This window comes from Rousettus aegyptiacus, unplaced genomic scaffold (assembly GCF_014176215.1).
Source record: "Rousettus aegyptiacus isolate mRouAeg1 unplaced genomic scaffold, mRouAeg1.p scaffold_m13_p_6, whole genome shotgun sequence".
Taxonomy (NCBI): domain Eukaryota; kingdom Metazoa; phylum Chordata; class Mammalia; order Chiroptera; family Pteropodidae; genus Rousettus; species Rousettus aegyptiacus.
In genome coordinates, this window is record NW_023416309.1 from 66,898,795 (window position 1) to 66,923,730 (window position 24,936).

The 24,936-nt window shown below is 35.3% G+C and overlaps 1 protein-coding gene across 2 annotated transcripts in view; it reads left to right on the forward strand.

Annotated features, from left to right (window-relative positions):
* Positions 1 to 24,936, forward strand: part of CDRT1 (CMT1A duplicated region transcript 1) — a 45,474-nt gene that overhangs the window by 14,538 nt on the left and 6,000 nt on the right. For both annotated transcript variants that reach the window (XM_016161285.2, XM_016161294.2), the window contains exons 6-11: positions 825 to 934; positions 2,523 to 2,723; positions 10,077 to 10,198; positions 13,808 to 13,956; positions 14,856 to 14,998; positions 24,605 to 24,763. In XM_016161285.2, the coding sequence (XP_016016771.1) occupies positions 825 to 934; positions 2,523 to 2,723; positions 10,077 to 10,198; positions 13,808 to 13,956; positions 14,856 to 14,998; positions 24,605 to 24,763 (884 nt within the window). The remainder of the gene's footprint in view (positions 1 to 824; positions 935 to 2,522; positions 2,724 to 10,076; positions 10,199 to 13,807; positions 13,957 to 14,855; positions 14,999 to 24,604; positions 24,764 to 24,936) is intronic.

Sequence of the window (24,936 nt, forward strand, 5' to 3'; positions counted from 1 at the left end):
GGCAAGCACCACTGTTGAGACTTAATACAATTTATTTCTTCTCTGAGGCTCAGATATTTCATCTGTAAAATAATGAGAATACTTTATGGGGTGAATGATATACTTTGTGAGGCAGCATTTAGGAGAAATTAAGGTTGTAGATGTATGAAAACTTTGAAGCACAAATACATAGAAAGTGTAGCAGTAATTTCACATATGATTTGAGTTCCCACAAGTATGCTTTGTACAGTTAGATATGTGCAATATAAATGTGAAACCCCCACCTTCGTGAAATGGTCAGTCAAAGTGAACCTGTGGCTTGACTTGTAAGCATACCCTTCATGAGCTCAGTAACATTGAAAGTTTATGGAATCAGAACACATAGAAGTAGAAGAAGAATTAGGACCCTTGACTCAATATTTGCTCATTCAAGGATTACTTTAGTGCTGGCTCATTGGCACCTTCCATCATCTTGTAGCAGCAGCCAGAGTCTAAAGAGGAAGGTGCACAAGGTCCTTGTGCCCTTGCCAGGGGAGACTCTAGGGCAGTGGTCCCTAAGCTTCGGGCCACGGACTGGTACTGGTCCATGGCCTGTTAGGAACTATGCCACACACAGGAGGTTAGCAGTGGGTGGACAAGCAAGTGAAGCTTCATTGAAGCTTCATCTCTATTTGTAGCTGCTCCCCAGTGCTAGCATCACCACCTTAGCGCTACCTCAGATCATCAGTTATTAGATTGTAGTAGGAGTACTGGTCTCTGGTGCCAAAAAGCTTGGGGACTGCTGCTCTAAGGGATGTGTGGGTAAAGTTGCTGCTGTACTTTGACTCCAAGTGTTCCCTTGTTAGAATGACTACAACCTGTGGACTGCATACCAGAACCAGGAAACCCAGCAGGTCCAGATGGAGGAGAGAAATGTCTTCTGTGGGACTTACAACATCCGCATTCTCTCTGACATGTAGGTACTGGGGTCCGAGCTCAGGTCTTCAATGACCCTTGAATTATCCACACTGGCATCTTAGGTATTCCATGACTCTTGTTCACTTGAAAAGGCAACACTTCCTCACCTCAAGCCCTAGCCCCAAACTAACAAGAGATCCTCTTTGGAGAAGAGATACTTGATTTTTGCATCATTCTCAGCACTGTGTGGAGGACACTTTCCCCTTATAAATTTTGGGTGTAGTGACCAATCTATAGCACAATTTATGTGCATGAAATCTTACTTTTTTTAAAGTACCTTTATTGCTTTATTCTAATTTTTGAAGTAATATATGCTTAGTGGGAAAAAATTTACCAAATGCCAGAAAATGTATAGAGAAAAGTAAACATCTCCTATAATTTTGCCATCTAAAGATAATCTGCACTAATATTGATATCTATCCTACATTTTTTGCATGCATAAATACATATTTTAAATAGAAATTGGGTTATGATATACATATTTCTGTAACCTTTCAAGCAAAATACTGTGGATATCTTTTCATGTTAAATATAAAAATGGTATTTATGAAAATTACATAGTGCGACATCATTTAGATATGCCATAAGAAGACCTTTTAATAACCAACTTTCTGCCATTCTTTAGGCCTAAATTTCACTCTTCATTCATGAGTGTGAAGGCCCCTCTTTTGTGAATCATACTAACAAATTGCATCTTGATCAGTCAGTAAGGGGAAGACAGAGAAGATAGGGGAAAGGCAAAGTTGAGTTTTTATGAATAAGGTGGTTAGTGCTCTTTAAAAGATATAATAACTGCTTGAACTCAAGATACAACAAATGGAATGAGGACAAAATTGCTCCTCATATTTAGAGTGATTGTATATCCCCATTTACTGAAATAATCCTACTTTACTCTGCGTTCCTGAAATAATTAATAGTAGTGTCTCCTTTCACAATAAAAAAATGCTTGGGCAGTAAGTTATTTGGTCATTTTTCTTATATTTTACCTATTCGCTGATAATCTTATGAGGGATGCATGGATAAAATTGGAAAATTAATTCAACTTGTCCTGTTTAATGTACTACAGGCTCATCGAGGGTAAGGTCTATATCTTGCTCATCTTTGTATTTCCCATGGTTTCTATTAGCACAGGACTTTGAACCTAATAAAAAGATAAAAAAGAAACAGTGGGATATGCAGTGGGTACAGATAGGGCTTTGCAACTGTGTTCCTGTATTTTTTTTTCATGAAATAAAGGTCAAATAAGTTTGGGAAATACTTCATACTCTATTCTCTGTCTTGGGGATTTATCATATACATTAGCAGAATTTTATTTTATTTTATCATTTTAGATTTGCCTCTTGTATTTAGGTTTTAAATCTATCTGAAATGGTTTTTGTTGTTGTTGTTGTTGTTGTTGTTGTTATGTTATGTTATGAGATAGGGATCCATTAGGGCCCATTAATACTAGGCCTTGCCTTCTGCTATTTTCCCATTTGGAAGGCACTGAATTTTCCATTATACCTGAAGATGAAAGCCATTGTGCCAAGGTTGAGGCAGGAATCTAACTCTTCTTCCATGTTTCATCTTTTCCCCCGGCAACTCAGGAGGGACAGAAATAGAATCATCCACTATTCTGGGGGAGATTTGGTAGCTGTGTCATCTAATCGGAAGATTCAGCTTCTGGACATCTTGCAAGTAAAGGAGATACCCATCGAGTTCCGAGGCCATGCTGGGAGTGTCCGCGCCCTCTTCTTGTGTGAGGATGAAAACTTTCTGCTGAGTGGGAGTTATGACCTGAGTATCAGGTGAGAGTTCCAAGAAATTTGTGGTCCATACTTCACCCAGGGCTTAATGTCAGCCTGTGGAAGAAGCACGTGCTCTTTTCTTTTTTTAGTTTATTGAAAAGTTATCCTAAATGATACTGACTTCTAGAATAACCCACAACATTTATTTTTGGCAAAATAAGATCCTTGTACGTTTGTATGTTGTTTAAACTTTATATGAGATATACATATAACAATTATCAGGTTTATTTTCTAGTTGAAGAATGTGAGTCAGAAAGTCTTTTTTAGCATTCTTAGATGAAGGCAAAAATTATATTTCTTTTTATAGATTTCTTCAGAAAAAAAGTAATTTTTTTGTGGTATGGAAGCAAAATAGGGTTAAAATGTATATGTACATATATTTTAAAACAATATAATAAAAATCCATGTACTCATCACTCAGGCCAAGAAATAGAACATTATCATTCTTTAAATCCCTTTCATACCTTTCCTCTATTGCTTCTTTCTTCCTCCCAACTAGAGATGATGTTATCGTAAATTCTATAGTAATTACTCCCTTGTATTTTTAAAATAAATTTCTTTATGGTGTTGCTACCTGTTTATCTCTAAATATATCTGTTACTTTTGTCCATTTTTGAACTTAACATCAATGGAATTGTGTTTTAAGAATTCATCTGTACTTGATTCTTGCTCTGAACTATGATTTTGAGATTTATTCATATGATGTAGGTAGCAGTAATGAATTTATTTTCACTGAGATACAGTATTTTATTGGATAAATATACCATAACTCACTTACTTATTCTTCTGTTAATGGATATTTGAGATGTTTCTAGTTTTTAAAAATTCTTTCAAAGAGCATGCCATTAATGTTCTTGGATTTGTCTCCTGGTGCCCATGTACATGAGTTAAACATTTTTTTATTAAGATATAATTGACAGATGACATTTTAGTTTTAGGTGTACAACATATTGATTTGATGTATGTATATATTGCAAAATGATTACCATAGTAAGTTTAGTTATATTCATCACCACAGATAGTTAGAACTTTGTGTGTGTGTGATGAGAACTTTTAAGATCTACTCTCTTAACAATTTTCATAAAAATAGTACAGTATTGTTACTTGGAATGCATGAGTTTTTTTTTTTTTAAGTATATTCTTAGTAGTGAAATTTTTAGGTAGGAGTATTAAATTGTTTTCCAAAGTGGTTGTATTTACTCACACTTCCATCAGCAGGGTATGAGAAGATCCCTTAAAATTTCATGAACACTTAGTATTGTCAGTGTCGAATATTTTTGCCAATCTAATGGGTACTTAAAAAATCCTCATTGTAGTTTCAGTTTTAATTTTATTGATTACTAATGAGGTTGAACATTTTTTCATATGTATATGAGTCAGGGTTCTTCAGAGAAACAGAACTGGTAAGTGTGTGTGTGTGTGTGTGTGTGTGTGTGTGTGGAGAGAGAGAGAGAGAGAGAGAGAGAGAGAGAGAGAGAGAGAGAGAGAGAGAGAGATTTATTACAAGGAATTGTCTCACATGATTATGGAGCCTGGAAAGACCCAGGACAACTGAGGGTGAAGAGGAAGTCTACAGGCCATCTGCTAGAGAATTCCCTCTTGCATTATGAAGAGAAATCTTCTTTAGTCACAGTTTACCGATTTAAATGATAATCTCATCCAAAAACATCCTTCAAGTTGACACATAAAATTAATCATCACAATATGTTTTAGAGCCATTTGTGTTCCCTCTTCTGTGAAATTTCTGTTCAGTTATTTGTTGTCATTTTTCTTTTTTCTTTTTCTTTGGTTTGGCCCATTTTTTCTGTTCATTCTTTTATACTTTTCTTATTGATTTATAGGTGTTTTTTATATTTTCTGGATACTAATTCTTGTTTATTTTGTGTTGTATATTTGTTCTTCCAATTTAAGACTCATCTTTTCACTGTGGTGTCTTTTGGTGTACAGAAATCATTAACTTCAACGTAGTGGACTTTGTCAATTTGACACGTTTAAGATACCCTTCCTTACCTTAAAGCCATGAAGGCATTCTCTGTAGTATCTTTTTAAAAGGTTTTTTTGTTTTTGTTTTTTTGAAAATAGGTTTGCCTTTAATCTTTAGATATTAAATCAACCCCAAACTAGCTTTAGCTATTATCTGTGGTAAGGGTCCAGTTACCTTTTTGTTTCCTTTCTTCATTTGGATATCTAATTATCTGAATATCATTTATTAAAAAGACTGCCCTTTCCCCCATTGGTCTGTACTACTTGCATTCTGATAAGACAAGTGTCCATATATTTAAATTTCATGTTCTTTATTTCATTTGTCTGTTTGACTATTGTTCATTAATACCATATTGTCTTTACTTTTGTTTTTAAAGGCTTTATATCTGGTAGGACAAATCCCCCCTCCTACCCCTTCTTCTTCAAATGTTTTAGTTTTTCTTAGACTTTGGTGCTTCTATCTAAATATTTTTTGGTGGGAAAGAAAGAGGGAGATTTTTTTAAAAATTCTTTTCTAGACCTCAGGTGCCGAGGATTGAGTGGATTATAATTCTCTGTTCATGTAATAATTATTGGTTTGTACAAGGCTTCATTCCTAGTTTATTTATTAATTACATTTTATCTCTATTTTCACTTCTATTCTTATTTTTCTTCATGTGTTTCTTTTTTATTTATGTTTTTTTTTATGTTCCTTTAAAATGTGTATGGATATATTTTGTATAATTATAAAAACTTTCATCCATGGTGTTATTTTAACATCTCTTGGTTTCTAACTTTTGTACCTCACCTTATGTTTCAAAGATTCATCCATGTTACCCTCTAGTCAGTTGATTTTAACTGTTGTATCATACTCCAAGGTCTGCATATGTATATTTTACCTACTTGCTTCCCCAAGGATAGACACTAGTTCGACTTCAAATAAGGCTGTATTGATCAGCATTGTCCCTTCGTAGGCATTGGGAGATTTCTTAGGGATATGTGCCCAGGAGAGGACTTGCTGACACTTAAGGTAGGCAGTACTTAATCTGATTAAGTAGCACCTAATAAGTTTGCTTATTAATTTTTGGGGCTTCCTCTTTTTAAAATTGCCTGATTATGTCTTTTGCCCATTTTTTTATTGGGGCTACTCTAATTATTAATTTGTAGTTCCTTGTATTTTCTTCTATATATTAGTCCCTTGTCAATTTTAAAATTACAAGTATTATCTCCTATTTTTTAAATCAATATATTAACTTTGTTCATAGTATCTTTGTTAAATAAAAATTCTTTATATTGATATAATAAAATCAATCAGTTTATAAATTTTTTAGCCTTGCGTCTGTGATTCTTTCAAAATCGAAGTCATAAAGATATTTTAAAATATTTTCTTCTATTAATTTATAGTTTTACCTTTTGCATTAAGTTCTTTACTCTATTTGCAGTGTGACTTTGTATGTGGTATTAAATAGAATTTTCATTTTATTTGTTTCTTTTTAAATAAAGTAAGCAGTTTCCCCCCACAGCAACTACTAAATAACCTACCATTTTCTTCATTGATTTATGGTGTCATCTTTATCACATAATAATTTCCCATGTGTACATGAGATTGTCTCTGTAAGCTCACTATTCTTAACCATTGGTTTGTTTTTCTGTTTTTGCATCAAAATCACCTTTCTTTTTATTTTAAAGACTTAGTTTTTATAGGGCAGTTTTAGGTTACAGCAAAATTGAGAGGAAGGTACTGAGATTTCTCAGCTATCCTCTGCTTCCATGCATGCATATCTCCCACATTATCAACATCCTCCAGCAGAGTGATACATTTGTTATAACTGATGGACTTACAGACTCATCATAGTAACTCAAAGTTCATAGTTTACCATAGGGTTCACTCTTGGTGTTTTACACTTTCTAAATTTGGACAAATATATGACCTGTATCCATCATTATAGTATCATACAGGATATTTTCATTGCCCTAAAAATGTATTCTGCTTATTCATCCTTCTTCCCCCAACACCTAGCAACCACTGATCTTTTTAGTCTCCATAACTTTACCTTTTCCAGGATGTCAAATAATTGGAATCATACAGTACATAGCCTTTTCAGATTTTTTTTTTTCACTTAGTAACATGCATTTAAATTTCCTTCATGTCTTTTCATGGCTTGATTGTTTCTCTTTCACACTGGAAGATATTCCATTGTCTGGATATACTACAATTTGTTTATTCATTCACCAACTGAAGGACATCTTGGTTGCTTCTGAGTTTTGGCAATTATGAATAAAGCTGCTATAAACATCTGTGTGCAGGTGTTTGTGTGAATCTTTTTTCACCTCCTTTGGGTAAATATCAAGGAGCATGACTGCTGGATCATATGGTGAAGGTATGTTTAGTTTTGTAAGAAACCACCAATTGTCTTCCAATGTGACTGTATTATTTTATATCTCTATCAACAATGAATGAGAGTTCCTGTTGCTTTATATCCTCACCAGTATTTGATTTTGTCAGTGTTCTGGATTTTGACTATTCTAATAGGACTGTAGCAGTATCTCATTGTTGTTTTATTTTGTGTGTCTCTGATTACCTATGATGCGGAGCATCTTTTCATGTGCTTATTTGCTACCTATGTATCTTCTTTGGTGAGTTGTCCAAGATCTCATTGACTCATTTTTTAATTGAGTTGTTTGTTTTTTTATTGTTGAGTTTTAAGAGCTTTTTATATATCAGTCTTTTATCAGATGTATCTTTTGCAAATATTTTTCTTCCAGTCTGTGGCTTGTCTTCTCATTTCCTTGACATTGTCTTTTGCAGAGCAGATATTTTTAATTTTAATAAAGTCCAGCCTATCAAATATTTCCTTCATGGATTATGCCTTTGATGTTGTATCTAAAAAGTCATTGCCACATCCAAAGTCATCTAGTTTTCTTCTATGCTATCTTTTAGGAATTTTATAGTTTTGGGTTTTACATTTAAGTCTATGCTCCATTTTGAGTTAATTTTTGTGAAAGCTATAAAGTCTGTGTTTAAATTCATTTTTTTTGCATGTGGATGTCCAGTTGTTTCGGTACTAATTGTTGAAAAGACTATTTTTGCTCCACTGTATTGCCTTTACAATCAGTTAACTATATATGTGTCTATTTCTGGGCTCTCTATTCCTTTCTATTGATCTATTTGTTTATTCTTTCACTAATACCACAGTGTCTTAAATTATTGAAACTTTATAGTAAGTCTTGAAGTTGAGTGATATCAGTCCTCCAACTTTGTTCCTTTCCTTTGATATTGTGTTAGCAATTCTGAGTTTTATGTCTCGTGATATAAAAATTAGAGTAAGTCTGTTAATATCCATAAAATAACTTGCTGGGATTTTGATTGGGATCATCTTATTTTTTAAATTTTCATTAAAACAAAACTGTTTTTAGTTTAGAGAATGTTTTAATGTATGATAGTGGGGCAAGTTCTACTCTCTTTTTTTAATGTAACTTAGCTATGACATATATTTTTTTGAGTTTTTAGAGTAAGTTCATCAACTTAGAAAAACCTAACTGGACTTGATTGGGGTTGTGTTGAGTTTATAGATTAATTTATGCAACACATTTATTTCTTCGTTCTTAAGGCTTTAAAATTTTCTTTATAAAAGTCTTGAATATTCTTATTTAATACCTATAAACTTTATACTTTTATTGCTATTGTGAATGGTATCTTATTTTTGTTTATATTTTCAAGTTGGTTTTTACTTCTATAGAGAAATGATATTGATTTTTGTAGGTTGATTTTGTATTCAGCAACCTTGATAACCTGTCTTATTAATTCTAAAAGTAAATGTGTTGATTTGGTTTTTCTATGTAGATGATCCTATCAACTGGAAATGGCAATATATTAACTTCTTTTCTAATGCTTATATTATTATTATTATTATTATTATTATTATTATTATTATTTTTCTGTCATTCCAACTTTGCCTAGGCCTTCTAGTCAAGCAGTAGCTGTGAGAGCAGGCATCTGTATCGTGTTCCCCTTTTTGAAGGGAGTATACCTACAGCTTCTCTTTTAAGCACATCATTTGCTGTTATGACTATGGTTTATAAGTTTACTAAATCAAGGAAGTTTATTCTATTTCTATTTTCTAAAAGTATTTATCAAATATCATTTCTGCATAAATTAAGAAAAACAACCTGGATATATGATTGACCATGTTGTTAAAAAGAGAAATTTAGAACGTGTTTTTTTTCGGACCTCTGGGACATGGTTAAACACACTGTGGTTGCATAGTAGGCTTTGACAAACAGGTAAGGCCATAGGACATTTGGGAATAATTGAAGAAAAAGCTTAACACATTCGAAGAAAAACAAAAGAAACATTTATTAATATTTATTATGTGCCAAGTTTAATAATAACTCTATGAGGTAAATACCATTATTATCTCCAGTTTACAGATGGAGAACTGAGGTACAGAGTGGTTCCATAACTTACCCAAGATCACACAGTTAATAAGTGATGGACCTGAGATTGGACCTCAGGCATCCTGGCTCCAGAGCCCATTATCTTAACATAACACTTTGACCTGTCATGAAAGCAATCTGGCTGAAGTGGGAGTCTGTATTAATGATAATTGAGAGACCTCAGGCAAGTTTGCTTATTAAAAAACAGTGCGACTTGTACATGTTTCCATATGTCTTATAGATATGCTTTATAAATATACATAGGATATTTTGGGTCTAAGTTGTTATGGTTAATTATTCTGTTGTTCCTGTTTGAAGATCAGCTCTATCATTGAATCAGTGCCATGAATTCTAGGCCTTGTGTTCATTCCAGAGATCCTTCTACCTAATACCAACTAACATCAAGAATTTTCTGCACGTTAGTCACTGTTCTAATGTTACATCTATTAATGCAGGGTTTCTCAACTTCAGCACTATTGAAATTTGAAGCTGGAGAATTCTTTGTGTGGTGCTGTCCTGTGCATTGTAGGATATTTAGCAGCATCCTTTCACTCTACACACTATATATCAGTAGCAACTCTTTCCCCACTTGTGACAATCAAAAATGTCTCCAGACATTGTCAAATGTCCCCTAGGGGTAGAAATGAGCTCAAGTGATAATCATTGCATTCATGTATTTAATTCTTCACAAAAACTCTATGTGGTAACTACTTTTATTATCATTTCCATTTTATCAGTGAAGAAATGAAGCTTACACAGAAGTTAAGTAAATTTCCCAAAGTTATACAATAATAGGTGCTGAGACTGGGATTCAAATCCGGGCCTCTGATCTTAACCATAAAATTTTGCCTCCTTCTAACTAACTACTTATTGATCTAAAGAAATTCTACACAGTATGATCCCTTCGGCACTCAGAAAATCTCAAAAACATTTTTTTTGGCTTGATTCCTGCAGATATTGGGATCTGAAAAGTGGGGCTTGCATACGAATCTTCAATGGCCACCAGGGGACAATCACTTGCATGGATTTATGTAAGAACAAGTTGGTATCTGGATCAAGAGATTGCCAGGTGAAAGGTGAGAAAGAAATACTCTAAACTTTCTAAGAAGTTTCCCCAATTTGATGGGTTGCCAAAATACATGTTTTGCTCATTTATCTAGGCAGTCATTCTTTTACTTGTCTATCTTCCTATCCATCTATCATTGATCCATTTTTTGACAACTATTTGTTGAATACTTACACTATGCTAGATACTGTGCTAGGTGGTAAGGAAAAATATGAGTATATGGCCTTTTTGACATGGCTTTTTATTTCCTGAAGAGTCTCATAGTCTCCTAATGGAGATAGATATATAAATATATAATGGGGATATAAAATATGTGTATAATAACAGCTGCCATTTATTGACTACTTACTGTGACTGCTATAGGTACTTTATCCTATTATCTTATATTAATATTATCTTATTAACCCTCACAAGAACCCTATGAGGTAAATGCAGATGAGGAATCCAAAATTCAAGAGAAAAAAACCAACTTTCCCAAAATCGAAGCTGCTAAGTGATAGAGTGGAGATTTGAAATGAGGGCTGCCTGACTCTAAATCATGTGCTCCTAACCAACATGCAGAGTTCTAAAGAACCATAGAAGTAAGAGTAAAAGGGAAAGCATCACAGAAGGGGTGCTACTTGAGAATGGTCTTGAGAATGAGTAGTTCTAAGGGCAGAGGGAGAGTGGAGGACGTTCTACTCAGGCAAATTCATAGAACATTGAAGAAGATGGTATATTCAGGGAATTTACCCTTATTTGGTATGGCTGGATAGCTTCATGTGTTGTTGAAGATAAGTTTGTTTGTAGCCAGATTATTGAGGGCCTTCTGCATCATTCGAAGAAATTGAACTTTATCTTATAGGACATGGAAGCAATAGATGAATTTTAATCAGAAGATTGACATGATCATATGTGTATTTGAGAAAGATAACTCTAGTGATAGTGTGGAAGAAGGATTTCGAGAGGGGTGGCTATGTGGAGACAAGGGACAAGTTAAACACTACTTAGACTAGAGAACTGTGGTGTTTTCATGTTTTCATTCTATCGAAGAATAGGCAAAAGTGAAGAAACTCAGATGAATGTAAGTTTACATCATATGACACAGACTCACTGAATGGAGATTTACAGAAGAAGAATTGACAGGACTTCACCACCAATTGGATATGAAAAATGAGAAAGATAGAAGGGCAAATGATGAGGCCGGACTTTTAACCTCAGCTCACTGGGTATATGAAAGTGCAACTAATGGAAATAGGAGCAACAGGGGGATAGTAATGTAGGGGGAGGAATTGGGGAGAAGGTGATGGCTTCGATTTTGGACATGTTGAGTGTAGTAGGCAGAATAATGGCTGACCAAAGATATTCACATCTTAATCCCTGGGACTTATGACTATGTTACCTTGCATGGCAAAGGGAACTTTACAGATGTGATTAAACTAAGGACCTTAAAATAGATAAATTATCTTTGGTTATCAATGTGGATCCTAAGGATCCTTAAAGACAGAATTTTCTTGTCTATGATCAAAGGGAGATGTGACTATATAAGAATCGTCAGAGAGCTGCGACATTACTGGCTTGAAAATGGAGGAAGGGAGACATGAACCAAGGAATGTGGGTGACCCCTAGAAGGTAGAAAAGGCAAGGCAATGACCCCTTTCCCAGAGTATCCATAAAGGAACAGAGCCCTGTTGACACCTTGATTTTAGCCTTGTGAGGTCATGTTGGATTTCTGTAAGATAATAAATTTGTGTTGTTTCCAGTCACTAAGCTTGTGGGAATTTGTTACAGCAGCAATAGAGAGCTAATACATTGAGTATGAGATTCCTGAGGATATCCAGGTGAGGATTGCAGGAGGAAGATGCAGGTGTGGCTATACATGGTTGGAGCTCCAGGTATGTTGATTTGGTGGTTATCAATTATAATGAAAGTTGGAAGCCCCAGGTATAGATGAGATTTCTTTTGAAAATAAAGGAGAAAGAATGAAAAGAGAAGAGAAGCAAGGAACCCAGGAAACCACAGCATGTTAGAGGTAGGTGGAGAAAAAATATGAGAAAGGGAGAACAGAGTGATGTGACATATGCAAACACTCATATATTTAAGCAAACACTGCTTAAAGTACTCCCTACCTCTTTGTCCTCCTTAACCTGAATGAAAGTTTTGTTGCCATGATTGCTTTGGGAAGTAAGGCAGAAAGGATGAAAGGGTGAGAGTCTGAATATAGAAAGGCAGATGAAGTCTCCAAGCTTGAGAGTCTTGTGGGGCTGCAGGTAGGCAAGAACAAAGGCAAAAAGAGTTAGGCCTTCGCTTCAGGTGTAAAACTTAAGGGGGCACCAAAAAACTCTCAGTAATCAAGATATATATATTTAAGTGCAATATTTAAAAAGTCTAAATTAATGCACAAAATACATGATAAAAAAATGTCAAAAGATGTCTCTTACCCTGATCTTGACCCTCGCTACCAGCTTTCTTGTTTCCCCTGGGCTCTTCCCACCTGCCTGGGTTACCAAAATAGAAGGAAAAAGAGACATTTGGAGACCTGAAAGGTAACTCTCACTTTTAAAATTCTTTAAACCAGAGCACTTTACCAGTGACTTTTAATTCATATTTCAGTTTTCGCACTTTTAGTTTGATAAAAGGGCCAACATATATGCAAAACAAAGTGGAAAAAGAGCATAATTAGATAGAATTATTCTAGCATACATGGTTAAGAGGATGGCCTCTGGATCCAGAGTCCCTGGGTTTAAATCCCAACTCAGTCTGCTTGTGTGATCTTAAGCAGGTTACTGAACCTTTCCATGCCTCAGTTTCCACATCTGTATACTTGGGAATAATAATAGTACTTGTCTTGGGAAGATGAGTTAATACATGTTGAGCACTTTGAATGATGTCTGGCTCATTTTTAGTGTGATATAAGTATCAACTATGGTGATTTTGTTTTAGGTTATACATGATATTGCCTGGAAGGTACTTTGGGGGATGATAAAGTTGACTTTAATGTTCTCATCCCTGAATTTGTGGTGCCTATTTTCAATTTTTGCCTTTAAGTTCTGTTCTTCTACTTACCTATTATTCTCCTATACACCCAACTTTCAGTACACTAGGCAGTTGCTCTAGCACCATCTTTGTAGAGGCAGCAGTAAACCTAACCTCAGTCTCTTAATTCTCATAATTCAAGTCAGATTCATAAATATCTAAAAATGTTAATGAAGGTAGACAACTTTCTCTTGTTTGGGGGGTGGATAGAAGTTGTGGGTCAGGAGAACGGCATCAGGGAAGAATGACACCATGAAACATATATCATGGTTTTCCTGAAATCTACTCCATAGCAAGCATTTTTCAGGCTTGAGGAGGAATCTTCTTGATGTGCTGTCCAGCACTTGGACTCTAAGACTAAGTCCCAAGATCAGAGCCAAGATCTAGGCATTGCTGTTTCTCTCAAGAGCCCATCGTTAGGGACCTCTGTGTGGAGCTGTTGGTGAGTCTGTCTGGGTTCTGGGCCAGGCAAAAGCCAACTAGGGTCTTATTTGATGGGCTCTGTTAGTCTTAGCTTCTGTGATAGGGTGTGAAACTCTACTGTAACCCACCTTCATGCCCCTCCTCCTCCCTACCCCCACCTTTCTCTCTCTCTCCCTTTCAGAGTGGGATGTAGAGACAGGGAAGTGCCTGAAGACGTTTAAACACAAAGACCCCATCTTGGCCACCAGGATCAATGATACCTACATTGTGAGCAGCTGTGAGCGAGGGATAATCAAAGTGTGGCACGTTGTCACAGCCCAGCTTGTAAAGGTGAGGGAGGTGGGCACTGGAGGGAATGGGACACTGGTAGTGATGGATTGGAGAAGACTGATGGTCTACCCACCATGTAGCTGCCAGACCACCCTAGAGCAATTGAGTTACAGATACCAGAAAGGCAGTCTAGAAGAGCTGAAGAGGAAGGCCCTACCCCAAAAGGACATAATATATGGGCTCAGAATATTTAAACACCTGTAGAGATAATATATTCCTTTTCCAGAAATATTATACCCTGATTCTGGCATGGGGTAAGAGAATGAGTGAAGTCACAATGGGTTTTCTCCTTACTTTCTGATGAGAACATTGGCTGTCTTGAAAGTGATTGAATATTCATATACTTCAAATATTCTTGCTGGATTTAGAACCCCCTGGGCCTAGTGGATAGTGGTGAGATATCATTTACACCAGGAGCACAAGATCACAGTGAGAAGCTGCTGGCTTGGCTGGTAGATTTTTCCTGCCAATATTGTTGTCACCTACTCTAGCCAGTATTTATAGGCACAGATACCCCCAGGTGCCCTCTGGGGCCTGGTAAGGAGTTGGAGATGGAACACCTGATCCTTCGCTTTCTGGCAGCAGAGGACACTGAATTCTGGCCCTCTGTAGTACTCCGGGAATATGGGAGCTGCCTCAGCCACAGACTTACCAGGAATAATTCCTTTCCCTGGTCACATTCTGCTTTCACTGGAGAGAGAGTTCTGTAGAGAAGGAGGCATGGACTCCACAGGTCTTAGAGCAAAGGTAAAGTCAGCTTAGTTAAATACCAAGTGAGTGGTAATCATAGATTGATAGAGTACAGTGGAATTCATCTAAAGGAAGTTTTCAGCTTTGGCCCTTGGAGAAGTGACAATATAAGTTAAAGATGGGCTGAAAACACTCATCTTTCCTTACAGACTCTCAACGGTCATGAGGGAGCTGTGAAGTGTCTGTGTTTTGACCAGTGGCATCTCCTCTCCGGAAGTACCGATGGCCTGGTCATAGCCTGGAGCATGGTGGGAAAGTATGAGCGATGCCTCATGGCTTTCAAGCATCCAAAGTACGTTCCAGGAAAGCCCTGTCTGATGAATGTGGTGCTCTCTCTCTCTTTCCCATCATAGCCTAGACTTTGATTTTTGGCATGTCAGTCCCTTCTACTGTCTGCTGACCGTGTCCTCTTTGCTCCTTACTTATTTCTGTTTTCCTCCTCCTCCAACTGTTACCCATCCCCTGCCCACCTCACTTCTGTTTGGCCCATCCCTCTCCCACCCTCACTAGTTTCTATTAAGAAATAACAATACCAGATGTAGATTTTGAAGTGTTTGGAATGTTATACTTATGGCACATGTGATATACTTATATCTGTTACCTATCAAACCTATGAATTTTGACAGAACTGTCCCATATAATGTCAACTCCAGTAAACTTAAAATTCTTGGAATTGGTCTTTACTGTAAGAAGTTTGTGTTCACAAAAGCTTAAAATGACCCAAGTGACAAAGAGGTTTAAAAATAACTAAGGGCTTAAAGAAGGAGCTTATTTAAAGTCTGTGGGCTAGATTCTATTCCAGAACAGCAAATGGATTTTGTTTTACAATTCCAATCTCAATTTAGTAGTGGTGGCTGCTTGGAGCCACTTGAGTAGTCTGAGGTCACACCTAGCCTTATTTGAAAAGGATATTGTGGTCAATTAATGGTTTTGCATTAGCGATATGTTCTATAGGCTGCCCTCTACCACGCCTGGACCACGTGAATAATTCTTCTGAGTGCAATATAAACAATTCTAGGAAGTGAAATGCTATCCTAATTGATTCAAAGAGTAAATGGGTCTTCTGGAGATCTACCAAGGGATAGTTATTTAGTAAAATATGGGCCTAGATTTCCTTATGCTCTCATAAGAACCTCTTGAACAGGCACACTGGCTTTGTGGGAGTGGAAGGGGATTTGGGGATATATGTGTATGTTCTCTGTATTGTATGACTGCATTATTGATGAGTGGGTGCTGGGAAAGGCCTGTGTTTAGTTATTTACCCAACCCTTAGGTGATTATTAGTAAGTCTTAGAGCATGTCATCTAGATTATCAAAGCTTGACCTCAAGGAGGGAGTCAAACTTTATGATGTCACTTGAAAATTGTAACTATATATTTTTAAAACCTTCAAGTACAATTCAGTAGAATTTACTTTGAGTATTAGAAAATAATTTGTTTCCAGCATACCTAGCAGTTTGGTTTCTATATCAATCCATGAGCCTCCTACTCCACCTCAGCTATGAGATCTTCTTACTTCCGTTGACTGACAGCCCCAACATACCATTCATATTAGTTCTTGATACCTTGCATAGTTACAGCAAATCCACAGACATCTAGAGGACATGGTGAATCCTCTTGTTTATAAGTGCTCACTAAATATTTCTAATTGGTAATGAGGACTAATTTGACAGATTGCCTTTCTGGAGAGTTATGATGATTAGACATCTTCTGAATATGACATAGGTGAAAAAAAAAAGATATAGTTGCTATCTGTTCTCTTAATCTATCATTTTTTCATCCAAAATTAAGACTGAGAGAATGAATATGAGAAACGAAATTAGACTTTAAGTAAGCTCCTTCTTTAAAATGAATGCATATTAGGGCTGACAGGAATGATTTTTAGAAAAGCTTCTGTACTCTGTAGTGTCTTAAGAAAAATAACTCTTTATTCTTTAATGACTTTTCCACAGCTAGTATTGTAACAATATTTTTTCAATTGAAAAAATAAGATATAATTCATGTAACATAAAATTCACCATTTTATAGTATACAATTCAATGGTTTTTAGTATACTTATAATGTTGTACAAATGTCACCACTATCTAATTAGAGAACATTTTCAACAGTCAATACTAATGTCCTCTGTTCATTTCTGATTTTAGTAATTTCAGTTTTCTCTCTTAATTTTCTTGGTCAGTCTAAGTAATTGCCACTTGTCTAGCTAAAGTTTTCTTGATCTTTTTAAAGAACCAACTGTTTTATTCATTGATTTTTCTTTATGGTGTTTCAAGTCTCCATTTCCTTGATTTCTGCTCCAAGCTTTATTTACCTTCCTTCTCCTTGGTTTGAGTTTGGTTTGACTTTCTTTTATTAGTTTATTAAAGTGAAAGTTTAGGTTATTGATTGGTGAAATGTAGGCATCTACTGCTATAAATTTCCCCTCTGAGCACTGGTTTAGCTGTATCCCCAAAGTTTTAATATGTTGTGTTTTTATTTTCATTCATCTCAAAGTGTTTTCTAATTTCACTTCTGAATTTTTTCTTGACCCAGTGGTTATTTAAGAGCATGTTGTTTAATTTCCACATATTTATGAATTTTTCATATTTCCTTCTGTTATTCATTTATAATTTAATTCCATTGTGGTTGGAGAACTTTGTATGATTTTGGTTTTTCAAAATTTATTGAGACTTGTTTTGTGGTATAACATGAGGTCTGCCCTGGAAAATGTTCCATATGCTCTTGAGATTAATGTGTACTCTGCTGGTATTTGGGGGAATGTTGGTATATGTCTGTTAGGTCTAGTTAGTTTATAATGTTTTTCAGGTCTTCTTTTTTCTTGCTTATCTTCTATCCAGTTCCATCCATTATTTAAAGTGTGGTATCGAAGTTTTCATCTATGATTGAGTTGAATAGTTTTCCCTTTAGTTATGTGAGTTTTGTCTCATATATTTTTAGGCTCTGTTTTGAGGTGAATATGCATTTACAATATCTTCTTCATGAATTCAGCCTTTTGTTATTATATAATGTCCTTTTTTTGTCTCTATTAACAATTTTGTCTACAAGTCTATTTTGTGTGATATTAGTATGGTCACTGCAGCTCTCCTTTGGGATGGAGTACTTTTTCCCATTCTTTTACTTTTAATCTTTTTATGTTTTTGATTCTAATGTGAATATCTTGTAGACAGCATATAGTTGAATCATGCTCTTAAAAATTCTTCCAATCCTGGCCTTTTATTTGAAGAGTTAAATCCATTTTTGTTTAATGTAAAAAGAACTTATTCTACCATTTTGCTTTGTTTTCTGTATAATCTTGTGTATTTTTTTGTTCTTCAATTCTTCTATTTTGACCTTCTTTTGTGTTAAATGGATATTTTCATTTATTTTACTATCTGTTTTTGAGTTATTTTTCTAGTAGTTGCCCTGGGCACTAAAATTAACATTTTAAATTTTAGCAGTCTAGTTCACAGTAATATCAATCTAATTTCTAGAGTATACAAAAATTTTGCTCTGCCCCTCTTCTTTATTGTTATGAATTACATCTTTATATTCTTACATCATCATAGACTCATAATTATTGCTTTATGCAGTTGCCTTTTAAATGAGTGAAAAAAAGAGTTATAAACAAAAATACATTTTTATTGTCATTTATGTTTACCTATATAGTTACCTTTATTGATGTGCTTTTATTTCCTTATGTAGATTTGAATTGTTACCTAATGCCCTTTCATCTCAACCTGAAGGACCCTGTATAGCATTTCATGTAAAGTAGGTCTGCTAGTGACAAACTCTCAGTTTTTGTTTGTTTAGGAATGTTTTAATTTTTCCAAATTGGTTTTGATGAATACAGAATTTTTGGTTTACAGTTATTTTCTCCTTTCAACACTTTGAATATGTTATTTCATCACTTTCTGGCCTCCATAGTTTATGAGGGTTTCTGATGAGAAATCTATTATTATTATTGAAGATCCTTTTTTATGTGATGAGCTACTTCTCTCTTGCCACTTTCAATACTCTCTTTGTTTTTGGCTTTTTACAGTTTGATTATGATACATCAAGGTGTGATCTCTTTGAGTTTATTTTAATTAAAGGTTGCTGAGCTTCTTGGATGTGTAGATTATTTTATCCACATTTGGATTTATAGCCATTATTTCTTCAAATATCTTCCATGCTCCCTTTCTCTCTTTCTGGGACTTTTATTATGCATATGTTGATGTTTGACAATGTCACACAGGTTTCTAAGACTGTTCATTTTTCTTCATTCTGTTTCTTTTCTGTTCTTTCTTTAGATTGGATAGTCTCAATTGACCTCTCTTCAAGTATTTTTCCTTTTCTGCATACTAGAATCTGCTCTCGAGGCCCTCTAGTGAATTTTCATTTTGGTTATTGTATTTTTCAACTCTAGAAGTTTAATTTGGATCCTTTTATAATTTCTAGCTCTTTATCAATATTCTCTATTTGCTGAGACACTGTCCTAATGCTTTTTTTAAGTTTTGTACATGGTTTCCATTATCTATTTTAACATATTTAAAATAGATAAAGTCTGTCTAGAAAGTCCAACCATTGTGATTCCTTGGACACAGTTTCTGCTGATTACTTTTTTCCTATATATGGCTCATACTCTCTAGTACCTTTTTATGTTTTATAATATTTTGTTGAAAACTGGAAATTTGAAAAATTTTTATTATTAAATTTATTGAGTTAATAACATGATACAAATTTTAGGTGTACAAATTTATAATATAACCTCTGTATACTCTATTTTGTGCTCAGCACCAAGTCAAGTCTTCTTCCATCACCTCGTATTTAACTCCCTTTACCTTCTTTGTCCTCCTCATATCCTTCCCCACTGGTAGCCACCATTCTCTTGCCTGTACTTTGAGTTTGTTTTGTTTGTTCATTTGTTGCTTTTTGCTTTATATCCCACATATGAGTAAAATCATATGGTTCTTGTTCTTTTCCGTCTGACTTATTTTACTTAGCACAGTACTCTCAAGATCCATCCATGTTGTTGCAAATGGCAATGTTTTATCTTTTTATGGCTGAGTAGTATTTTATTTCATATATGCACCACATCTTCTTTATCTAATCATTCATAAGAAGACAATTGGGTTATTTCCACATCTTGGCTATTGTAAATATTGCTGCAGTGAACACATGAGTATACATATCTTTATAAAATAGTGTTTTCAAAATTTTCAGGTAGGTATCCAGAAGAGGGATTGTTGGCTAATATGGTAGCTCTATTTTTAACTTTCTGAGAAACCTTTATACTGTTTGCCATAGTGGCTGCACTAATTTACATTCCCACCAGCACCGCAAAAGGGGTTCCTTTTCTCCACATCTTATCCAGCATGTGGTTTAGATTTGCATTTCTCTTATAACTAGTGATGCGAGCATTTTTTTTTTTTTTTCATGTATCCATTGGCCATCTGTATGCCTTCCTTGGAAAAGTGTTTATTTAGGTCCTCTGCCCTTTTTAAAAATCAGATTGTTGATGTTCAGTTGTATGAGTTCTTTATAAATTTTGGATATTAACCCCTTATTGGAGATATTTGCAAATATCTCCCCTATTCTGTTGATTGCCTTTTTGTTTTATTGATGGTTTCTTTAGCTCTGCAGAACTTTTACTTTTGCTCTTACTTCCCTATCCTTTGGAGTCAACTTTACAAAGCCCCCCGCCCCAAGGCCAAGGTTTATAATTTTAGTTCCTATGTTTTCTTCCTTCCATCTTATTGTTTCAGAGCTTATATTCAAGTCTGCAGTCCATTTTGAGTTAATTTTTGTGTATGGTGTCAGATAGCAGTCTAATTTCATTCTTTTGTGTGTGGCTTTCCAGTTTTCCCAACGCCATTTATTGAAGAGTCTTCTCTTTCTCCATTGTATGTTTTTGCTCGTTTATTGAAAATCTGATGCCCATATATATGTGGGTTTATATCTGGGCTTTCGCTTCTGTCCTATTGGTTTGTATGTGTGTTTTTCTGTCAATACCATACTGCTCTTGATTACTGTAGCTTTGTTATATAGTTTGAAGTCAGCGAGTATGATACCTCTGGCTTTGTTCTTGCCCCCCACCCCCCCTCAGGATAGCTTTAGCTATTCAGGGTCTTTTGTGGTTCCTTACAAATGTGAGGATTTTTTGTTCTATTTCTGTGAGAAATACTGTTGAGATCTTGATAGGGGTTACATTAAATCTATATATTGCTCTAAATAATATGGCCATTTTAACAATGTTAATTCTTCTAATTCACAAACATTGACTATCTTTCCATTTCTTTATGTCTTTGATTTCTTTCAACAATGCCTTGTAGTTTTCAGTGTACAGGTTCTTCACCTCTTTTGTTAAGTTTATTCCTAGATATTTTATTCTTTTTTGAGAGCGTAATTGGGATTGTTTTCTTTATTTCTCTTTCTAATAGTTTAGTTTTATTATATAGGAATATAACAGATTTTTGTATATTGATTTTATATTCTGCAACTTTATTGTATTTGCTCATTGTTTCTAATAGTTTGTGTGTGTGTGTGTGTGTGTGTGTGTGTGTGTGTGTGTGTGTAGTCTTTAGGGTTTTTTTTTTTTCTGTATATAGGATTGTGTCATCTGCATATAGCGACAGTTTTACTTCTTTGTTCCCAATTTAGATGCCTTTGATTTCTTTTTCTTGCCTGATTGCTCTGGCTTGGACTTCCAGTACTAATGGATTAACAGTGGTGACAGTGGGAATCTTCATCTTGTTCCTAATCTTAGAGGAAAAGCTTTCAGCTTTTCACCATTGAGCATGATATTAGGGTGGGTTTATAATACACAGACTTTATTATGTTGAGATATGTTTCTTCTATACTTACTGAGTTTTTATTTTATCATAAATGAATGTTGTATTTTGTCAAATGCTTTTTTGCCCCTATTGATATGATCATATGGTTTTTGTTTTTCATTTTGTTAATGTGGTATATCACCTTGATTGCTTTATAGATATTAAGCTATCCTTGTATTCTCACTTGGTCACAACATATTGTCCTTTCAATGTATTGTTATATTCAATTTGCTAGTATTCATCAGAGATATTGGCCTGTAACTTTTTGTGTGTGTGTTATCTTTGCCTGGTTTTGGTATCAGGTTAATGTTGGCCTCATAAAATGAGTTAGGAAGTATTCCCTCTTCTCTCAATTTGAATATTTTAATATGACAACTCTGGAAATCAAATTTCTCACATCCTCAGTGTTTGGTTTTGCTGTTGCTTATTATAGTCTTTATTGTTTGTTTATTTATCATGCCTGTATTCTTTGTGTTTGGCCACTGAAATCTCTGTTTTATTATCTTGGTGGTTCATTAGTGACTGGAAGGATATTTACTTGAATACCTGGAAATATATATATATATATATATATTTATATATATATATATATATATATTTTTTTTTTTTGCCAAGGGGCTCTGTGTGCCTTTTAAGGGAAGCCTTCAACACTTAGCCAGGCAGGTTACAACTCTGCCTTAGCTCTTCCTGTTTGTGCAGAATATCAAGGTTAGCCAAGAGTGAAAGTGTAGGGCTTTTTTGGGTCTTTCTCAAGTATGTGCACAGCCCTGAATGTACCCATTCAGAGTCCTAGAAACATGAGCTTTTAAAATCTCTATGGACATTTTATTCCCAAGATTTTTCTTCAAAGCCTTTTGGTTAGGGTATTGTTTGCTCCAACCAATATTTATTGTCTTAGGAAGCAGTGATGAAGACATTTGCCTATGTTTTCAACAAATTCCCCACAGGTAGCATGCTAAAGCCTTCCAGGAAACCACCAGATAAGTCAAATAGTTCATTGTGAATGAGGTTTGCTCTGTTTCTTCCAGTACAGGGATGGTGGCTGTCATTTTCATGGCTACCACTGGGCTGGGGAGTTAGGAAAGGGACTAGGATTCTTACTGACACTAAGCCATTTTTCTAGTTTAAGTGCTCCCTGGGTTGTTGCAAGTCATTGATTATTTTACAGAATTCTTAAAAAGTTGATTCTGACAGTTTTTTTGCGAGATTTTTCATTGCTTTTATGAAATGACAGAAGTTGGGAGTTCCTGCCTCCACCATTTTCATTGATTTCACTATCTGTAGTGTCTTTTGATAAAGAAGGAAGAAAGGAGGCAAATGACTTATTTTTAGGACAAATAAAACCTGAAAGGAAATTGGTCTATGCTAGGATCGTAACAATTATTATGACAGATAGTGGGCTGTTTTTAAATATTTTCATTAATTTAATTGTGACAGCAGTTCCTTGAGGCAGAAATCACTATCACCTTTTCTTAGAGCAGAAGACTGAAGACTGAGAGGCTAAGGTACTTTCTCGAGGTTGTACAGCCTGTAAGTAGTAGAATCAGGTTTCAATTCCAGGTTTTCTGATCCCACAACTTATGCTTTTCATCACTAAGCTATAATGATATAGGCTGAACTACAAAATGTTACAGGAACCTATGATATGTACAGGTCCAGCTCAGTAAGATTAAAAGAGATACAGAAAGAGGCAAACCCTTCATCACAAAGCCTCCATCACAAGGCACCCTTCCTGGTGCTGGGTTTCCCTACAGGTGAACTAAGATTTACTTAAGGCACCAAGAAGCTTAATGCATTTCCATCTTAGAAAACGACTGGCACTTTGTTGGACTTTTTAACACTTAATTTACACTTTATATCGATCATCTATCTATCTATATCTATCATCTGTCCCATGAGGAAGGATTCAAGCCACATTACCCTCTTTGCTGTTCTTTGAATATGCTAACCATGCTCCTGTCTTTCAAGGTCTTTGTTATTATTATTTTTTGTTAGTGATTGGGGCCTTGAAAAAGTCTTAATCAGGCTCTTGGATCTGACCAATGCTAAGGTCAAATGATATGGGGTGGATGTCATTCTTTTAACACATTATAGCAATGATCGTATCCTGAAATGTGAGCTGACATTTACTTTTTCAACAAATATTTATCGAAGGCCTGTTATGGATGAGGCCCTGTGCTGAGCATGCAAAATTGAATAAGACATGGGTTGTGTTCAAGAGACTCTGTCAGTATACCTGAAGTTTGTGTATGTGTGTGTGTATGTGTCTGTGGAGGGGAGATGGAGACAAGAGATGGTTTTATGAACTAGACCATGGATGGCTTAGATGGGTAGATATGTCAGAGATCAGTAGCCTTGCTTTGCATATAAGATCAAACAAATTGGCGATACCAAATTCAACTTTTTGGTATCATTAACAGGAATGGGGTAATTACACTTAACAGAATTGAATACTCCCCATATCTGGGGTCCAACTTGAACCCAACTGTTGTAGGGAGGATTTTGTTAGAGGAATCTCCTGGTTCTTTCTCTTTTCTTCCTGGTCATCATAAAAAAGAACTCATAAATCTTGTATCTGAGAACTGTTTTCCTTCAGGACGTTTCACTGAGAATGAAAGCCATCAATTTTAGACCCAGAAGAAACTGCTCAAATACCAGGCTTTTGCGTCATATAAAGATAGTCGTTTTCTCTTCTGTGTTTTTCTTTCTTTATCTAATAATGCTATTAGAAAATAAATAGAAACTTTAAATAATTCTCAGCATAACTTTTGCAGATGTCAATAGCTAGGAATCAAATTGTAAAAGCATGATTATCTATATAACAGAATCCCCCACCCTCCTACCCCTCAAAATTGTGACAAATAAACCTGTGTATTTTGCGACTTGTAGCACTATGACCAAATTGAAGGAAAAATAACCGCAGAATGGGAAAAAAGAGAGTACAGCTATGTCTTGAGGGTTAATGGTTTACATCCAAAATTATAAAATGATCACTTCAGGAATAGTTATGACCACTACTCCCAACCATATGGAAAATATCCCAAACTATAAAAAACCCAGGCAGTTTACCAGAAGACAGTTACTACCTGTTGGTCTGTTGTCTTCCAGGGAGGTGCTCCATGTGGCCCTTCTCTTCCTCCGAGTCATCAGTGCCTGTGCAGATGGGAAGATCCGCATTTACAATTTCCTAAATGGGAACTGTCTGAAGGTGATGAAAGCCAATGGCAGAGGTGATCCTGTGCTGTCCTTCTTTATTCAGGGCAACAGGTGGGTGGTAGGTGTGGAGGTTGGAGCTGTGAGTAATTCTGTTTGGATGATTTTTTTTCTCCTCTGGGAAACTAGCCCTGGATTTGCTGGCAGTAGGAAAGAGTTGGTAAAATTGGGCCCCCTTCCAATTTTAGCTAGCAGAGAGTAACAAATAGTCTTATAGGAGACTAATT